General features: G+C 41.5%; 1 protein-coding gene across 1 annotated transcript in view; it reads left to right on the top strand.

Moving 5' to 3' along the window:
- The window catches only part of colq (collagen-like tail subunit (single strand of homotrimer) of asymmetric acetylcholinesterase), a 21623-nt gene extending 14463 nt beyond the window's left edge, over positions 1 to 7160 (top strand). Inside the window, exons 15-17 of the mRNA XM_016480846.1 lie at positions 548 to 674; positions 5300 to 5402; positions 6397 to 7160. Of these exons, the coding sequence (XP_016336332.1) occupies positions 548 to 674; positions 5300 to 5402; positions 6397 to 6466 (300 nt within the window). The 3' untranslated portion in view covers positions 6467 to 7160. The remainder of the gene's footprint in view (positions 1 to 547; positions 675 to 5299; positions 5403 to 6396) is intronic.
- The last annotated feature ends 331 nt before the right edge of the window (positions 7161 to 7491 follow it).

The following is a 7491-nucleotide window of genomic DNA, read 5'->3' as shown; positions in this document are numbered from 1 at the left end:
TAAACACATTTAATTACACCAAATACACAAAATAATGTTCTTTTTAGCAACATCATATGACCCCTTTAAACATAACATTTCAGAAAATTTGTAATACAAAACAACTGCCTTAATGTACTGTGATTAATCAAAGGGAGATAGTATAGTGATATCTAATAGTTAATAATAGTTTTAATAATATTATAAAATATAAAATTAATAATAATAATAATAATACATTTTACCCTATTCACCTGTAGTTTTTAATTTCATAATTGTAATAGCCCAGTTATGTGACAAATGAATTTTTTTAAATTGCAAATATTCCATGTAGCTTGTCAAATGGCATCATAAAATGGTATATATAGTAATTATAAATGCATTAGCAAAAAATAAAATAAAATATTAATTGTAGCATGTTAACAGGTCAACTTCCCAAAAGAATTTCATGTCAACCACCCAATTACAGTCATTACAGACTGTTTTTGACAGACATCTTATTTCTTTATAGTTTTACACATATAGTGAATTTAGTTTCTACGGTCTGTAAAAGACTCTTTGATTGCAGTTAATACCGTTCCAGTCGATGGAGCGTGATCCTGACCAGGAGGGTTTCTGTGGAGACAGCATCGTGCAAGTTGAGAACGGAGAGGAGTGTGATGACGGAAATAAGGTGGTCACAGATGGCTGTGTCAGTAAGTATCAGGTTGAAACGTCGGCGCTCCAGCTGACAGCTTATTCCCAACAACATGCTGTAAATTAATGCGGTTTAATGTGAGAGTGCGTTCTGAAATGGGGAATAATATGGTCCTGTCTAGCAAATGAATCCAAGAATAACACCTTCAGTCAGGAGTCACCCCAACATATGCTCTCATAATTCATTACACGGCTATCTAGAATACTCCATTCTGACTGGTCGATCACTGCATTCTGCAGTAAAATGTTTTTGTAAAATGACCGCTAAACTATAGAGCTGGCTCTTGTCCCAGGCATTCTATTTCTTACATAGTTGTGCTGGTTTCAGGCCTCTTGTATCGGTATACACATTGTAATTTTAACAGTGAAAACCTGTTAACTGGTTAACAGTAAGTTCCCTTATTCTATACTGTGAGAAACTAAAAATCTAATGGGACGTTTCATGTAATTGAAATAACGCTCCGTTTACTAAAGTAACCTCGGTTCCCTGAGATAAGGGAATGAGTGTTGCATTGAACGCATATGGAGGAAACTCCTGTTTACTTTGATACTGAAGCCTGATTTGTTCACGTTCGTGTAACTGCACGAACATATGGCGCTTCAGCCCGCCAAAAGGGGAGGAGCCAACCACTATATAAGTCGGCTCAGAGCACCATTCATCAGAATCTTTCAACTGTCAGTGACAGCCATCGACTTACGTGCAGCCTTATAGCACGAGAAGGGTAATGACCTATGCTCTGAACGGGGTTGAGAGCACCTTAGGCACATAGCCGTGTCTTGGTTTGAGGATGACTTTACAGTCGTTAGGTCACATACTCGCTTGACCAACACTAATGCCAAAAGGAGGGCAGTCTTGAGCGACAGGTGCCACAAATCGGCTGCCTGGAGCGGCTCAAAGGACTACAGATAAGTCCCAGGTCGGCACAGTATGAGGACAAGGTGAATTCGGTCTCCGAGCTCCCCTCAGAAACTTAACAACAAGGTTGTTTTTGCTAACTGATGGGCCAGCCACTGCCTCTCGCTTGTGAAAGGAGGTCTCTTCTCAATGGTATCGGCCAAGGGGCTACCGATAGCAGCTGAATAAACTCGGGGAACCACATCTGATTCCTCCAGAGCGGGGCCACCAGGAGGACCGAGCATCTGACTTCCCTGACCCGTATGATGACCTGAGGAAGCAGGGCAACTGGGGGGAAGGCATACAAGCGAGTGCTGGGCCATTCGTGGGCCACGGCATCTCACTGCTTCAAAAAATTAATTGGGCAGTGAACGTTGTCTTCTGATGTGAAGAGGTCTACCTCTGCCTCCCCGAAGACAGACCAGATCATTTGAACCATTTGGGGATGTAGTCTCCATTCTCCTGGCGCTACATTGCCCCTGGACAGCATGTCTGCTCCTTGGTTCAGTCTGCCTGGCCGGTAGGAAGGCTTTCAGGGCCAGAAAAATTGCCATCATTTTGAGGCAGTTGATGTGTAAGTGTTGCTCCAGGTTTGACTAGGAGCTGTACAGTGCTCCTCGACCCGAGTTGGAGGCATCTGTCATGACCACCTTCCTTCTGTAGGTCAGTCCCAACGGGATGCATGACTGAAACAGGCGAGAAGTTTTCCAATGGGCCACAGCTCTGATGCAGCGGTGGGTTACCTTGAGATGAAAACATCCCAGGTGCCAAGCGTGGGATGGTACATGGGCTTTGAGCCAGTATGAAGCAGGTCCAGAGGAATCACAGAGGAGGCAGCCGACATGAGGCCGAAAAATACTCTGGAAATCTCTGAGGAGACATGAAGTGAGTTTGAATGACGCTGCTAGCCACTGAATCGTCAGGGAAAGTTCCAGCATAATCCATGTCTGCATCTGGGCTGAATTGATAACTGTCCCCAGGAAGACAACTTGCTGACTGGGAGACAGAGAGCTCTTGGCTAAATTGATTTTTAGCCCAAGCCGCTCCAGATGCCTGAGTAACAGTGACCTGTGAGCAATAAGTTCTTTCTCCGATCTAGTTAGCACAAGCCAATAGTTGAGGTAATTCATAATGCGGATTCCCATCTGTCTCAGAGGGGAAAGAGCTGCGTCCATGCACTTCGTAAACATGCGTGGAGCCAGAGACAGTCCAAATTGTAGGACTTTATATTGATAAGCCACCACTCGAATACAAATCTCAAGAATGGTCTATGATGAGGGGCTATCTGGATGTGAAAGTAACTCCTTTCAAATCCACTGATAAAAACCAGTTTTCCGCGAGGATCTGTTTCAAAGTCAGCATTTTGAACGGTTGTTTCAAAAGTGTGCGGTTCAGATGCCTGAGATCAAGAATGAGCCTGAGCCCGCCATCTCTCTTGGGAACAATGAAGTAGCGGCTGTAAAAGCCTGACTCGCTGTTCGATGGAGGAACCATCTCCACAGGTCCTTTTGCAAGCAAAGTTTGCACTTCGGACTGGAGAACGTGAGCATTGTTGTCCTGTACCGAAGTTTGAAAAATACCTCTGAAGCGAGGTGGCCTGCGGGCGAACTGGAGCGAGTAACCTCGTTCTATGGTTTTTATAACCCAGCTTGACACATCCGGGATGGCTTACCAAGCCTGGAGCCGGGTGGCAAGCGGTCCGAGTTTCTTGATTGACAGGTCGCCGCACGGGGGTGGGGAATGGACATTTGTGGTAATGAGAAGAGGAGAAATGCTCTTTTGAGTATGTGGGTCCGCTATCACAGCGGTAATTTTGTTGGGCACGCACTGAAGGGTGGGTCCAATTTGAACAGATCTTCCATCGCCCTCTAGGCGGGGGAATAGAGAGAAGATCCAAAGCTTTCTTTGAAGGAAGTCCGGCTTCGGCGAGACTAGGCCCTCTCCTCTTCCTCTCTGCATACTGATCAGGATAGCTTTTGAGGCTCAGGATCCAGCGTCACTCATGGGTGGGGTCCTTGGTGCTTGGGAAACAGGTAGTGTTTCACCACCTGAAAGTACTGTGTAAGCCCAGGCTCAGGTTTGAATTGAGGCTGGGTCACTGAGGGTGCGGATTTAGCAGGCTGCTGCATAGATGGAGCCTTCTGGAGGCTTGAAGCAGACGCTGAACTGGATCGCTTGGGCAGTAAGTGACACATGGCCTGTGATGACTTCTGCGCTGCCTTAAAATGTTTGGCAAATCCATCCACGTCAAAGCAGAACAGTCCCTTTGGAGAGACTGGGGAGTCAAGGAATGTGACTCTGTCATCGTCCTTGATCTCTGTTAAATTCAGCCAAAGGTGGCGCTCCAGCACCACCAAATTGGCCATGGTCACTGTGCACAGCTCCTTAAAGGCATCAGGACTTGGACCAGGACATGTTTTAATCCACTCAATATGTATTATGATAGTTTTATAAATATATGAGTTTTATGATTTACATCATGTCTTAGCCATTTTTATTCCTCTTATCTGTTTTAATGTGTGTATGTCTTTAAATGAGTCTGGGTCTGCCTGTCATGTGTGCCATTTGTTTGTGCAGTTACATGAACGTGAACAAATCAGGCTTCAGTATCAGAGTAAGCAGGAGTTTCCTCCATATGCGTTCCACACAACAGGATAGACCGTTCGATAGGAAACTGTTTATTCTTAGTTTTTTCTTTTCACTTATGTACTTTAGAGTTTTATGTTGTATCTTAAGTTGTTTAATTAAAGGTACAATATGTAAGTTTTCACCGCTAGAGGGTGCGCATTCAAAACAAACAAAGAACAAAGGCGTAGTTTGATGATGCCGTGACTGAGTGTGGAATATTGGTGGGTTTTTGTTAAATGTGAGCCAAAATCATCACAAGTAAAAGAACCAAAGACTTAAATTAAGTCTGTGTGCATTGAATTTATTTAATACACGAGTTTCACAATTTGAGTTTTTTCCACGACATTCTAATTTATTGAGATGCACCTGTATTAAAGATGTATTAACATCGTAGTATGAAGCAGAGTGAGGTGGAAAGCCGTCGAAGCGAAACGAGGCCGCTGAAGCAATTGCTAAGGTCGTGCGTATGTGGGGTAAAGCAGCGCTGTTTTATCATACTAGATACGTTTGAAAGTTCTGTTATAATGCTACTCTGTGCGGTCGTCACCTGTCTAATAAAACGATTAAAGCGTCTTTGGTGTTTCCATGTTTTCTACAAAACAAAACCGGAAATCGAGGGTGTATGATGTCATTGGCAGGTGACACAATGACACTATAGACACGGTCCGTGTCACTAGTTAAAATTGCTTATTTCTCTGGATTTAAACATTCTTCAAAACATTTGGGATAATGTAAGTACACAAGTCAGCAAATTATATAACACTGTTCTAGTGGTTTTTGGATATTTGAATCAAAAAATCTTACATATTGCACCTTTAATGTTTATTACATTATTTTAGTGTCATGTGCGTTACCATGATTATGTTTTGACAATGAGACAATGCAGCTTTTATATAGTAGTATTTGCCACAATTTCTGAAACATCTACTTGTGATAAACTGATTTTAGTAATGTGGTATATTAACATTATTTCAGTTAATGAAATATGTTTTCTAATTTGAGTTCAGTCTGTAAAACTTAAAATGTTGCTACCATACAGCTGCCAGCTTTTTACTGTAAATTTCACAGATTTTTTTGATTTTCCCTTTTTCTTTTTCTTAGAGTGCAAACTTGCATATTGTGGAGATGGATATCGCTATGAAGAGGCAGAGGAGTGTGACAGAAAGGATTTTGGATTTCACACATGCAGATCTTTTTTGCCTGGGTAAGACTGTTCAAGCCTATTTAAAAAGGATAGGGCAAAGCTAAAATCCCCCTTAAAGGGGTCATATGATGCTATTTTAAAGATCATTATTTTGTGTATTTGGTGTAACAGAATATGTTGACATGCTTTAATGTTCAAAAAACACATTATTTTTCAAATACTGTACATTATTGTAGGTCCTCTATGCCCCGCCTCTCTCAAACGCGTCGTTTACATGTCATAGCAAAGTCCGAATTGACACTTTTTTTAATTTTTTTTAGAAATAGCCTTTGTGCACAGCCAGCTTTGTACTCTTCTAGGTTAAAAAAAACTGTCGTCCATAAAATGCGTTGCACAAATTCAAACATCTGGGTTGTGCTGTTCTGTTGTAAATAAATCTTAACCAATGATTCCTAATTGCATCTACTTCCGGAAGGCCAAATAAAGTGCTTTTGCTTTCGCACTGAAACACTGCGTCTCCCTGACATGGCTGCATCAACACGACTGCTGTTCCTGAAACCACGCCTTCTTTCTTTGCGTGCACATTTGGGCGGCATTATGCTAATATTTCCACATAGTGACGTAGATATGCGGGGGCGTGTTAGAACGAGCCGTTTTAGGTAGGCGTGGTTGACTCTTAACTTTTATAAAGAATATCTCTTTGGATTTGAGACTTTAGTCTTTGCAACTTTACAGATCTTCTTTATGCACCAAGAGCTTGTAACACTCCAAAGAGAAACGAAAACTTGAAATCGCATCATATGACCCCTTTAAGGAAAATGAGCCGTTTTCTTGTCCCAAAGACTTTGACAGACAAAAAAGGGGAAAAAATGTATTATTATTTATTATTTATTGACTATTATACTCTAGCCAGCACAATGTTATATTAAAATAATATTGTAAAAGAGTTTTGATTTGATTAAAAAAATAAAAAATATATAAAGTACCACCCCTTGATCCTTAACTAAATTTGGTTAAATTTGTCCAAATAACATGCATGTCTTTCTGTCCACAGATCTTATGGACATCTCAAGTGCACAGCTAACTGTTTCATTGACTCAACAAACTGCAAGTTTTTCACATGAGGACACAAGAAAGCAGTGTCTCATTTCAGCTGGCGAGATCCATATAAACAACGACACTGAAAACCGTAGATTCAGCAGATAAACCGAGGTAGAAATCATTGAGGAAATTATCACAAACACATTAGCTGAACTCCTCTGTTGACATGATGCTGAGAGGCCATGTAGATCACACGGGAAAATAATGTTCGGCAAAGCCAAGTTGTGCTTGTGCACTTAAGAACTCTAACAGGACTTCAGACACCATTCTCCGTTCATTCAGCCTCTGCTGCCTGCCGCTCAGCCTTGGCTCGACATTTGGCCAGCGTGGTTGGCTGCACTAAGAGGAAACAGGTAAGTTGGGTGCCTCTTGGAGATGGGTAAAGGACTCCTCAATACCTCAAAGTACTGTAGTACTGTTTCAGAGGAAAGCCATTTTCTCCTGGTCAACCCCACCTTCCCTCACACAGGGTGCTCTGTATGTGGAATGCAATGAGACTTTGTTACTATAGTATTTTGCATGAGGCTGAGATTGCTGTAGACATGTCAGCAGAGATCATTACCAAGGCATGTAACTGAACAAAACAAAAGTGGCTCATATCTTTAAATGTAATATTATGTAGGCTTAGACCAAACTGGTGCTTGGCCCTGGATGAAACCTAATAATTTCATTTTCTTAAACGACACTGATGTACATTAGGGTTAGTACAGTTTTGCATACTAGGTCCAAAATTAGCTTGTTGCCATACAGCCCAATAGTGGGTAAATTGAAGACAAAATGGAATTTAACAGCTCATAAAATGGCACAATTATAAGCCAAATTAATTGATAAACATATCAAGTCGCTCGATAAAGATGCTTGTTAAGTACTTTTCAATATTTTTTGATACTAATCAAACATTACCAAAAATGATTCATGATGCAGTGAGGGAGTCAAACTCGGTAACATCGCTGAAAGATTAACTGACTGAGTCTGATTCAAACACCTTACTCAAAAGCAAATTCAAGGCTGTGTCGTAAAGAAATGTTAGAAATGTGTTTACCAATAC

This window comes from Sinocyclocheilus anshuiensis, unplaced genomic scaffold (assembly GCF_001515605.1).
Source record: "Sinocyclocheilus anshuiensis isolate Anshui unplaced genomic scaffold, SAMN03320099.WGS_v1.1 scaffold225, whole genome shotgun sequence".
In the NCBI taxonomy this organism is placed as follows: domain Eukaryota; kingdom Metazoa; phylum Chordata; class Actinopteri; order Cypriniformes; family Cyprinidae; genus Sinocyclocheilus; species Sinocyclocheilus anshuiensis.
This window is presented reverse-complemented; position numbering and strand designations above follow the sequence as displayed.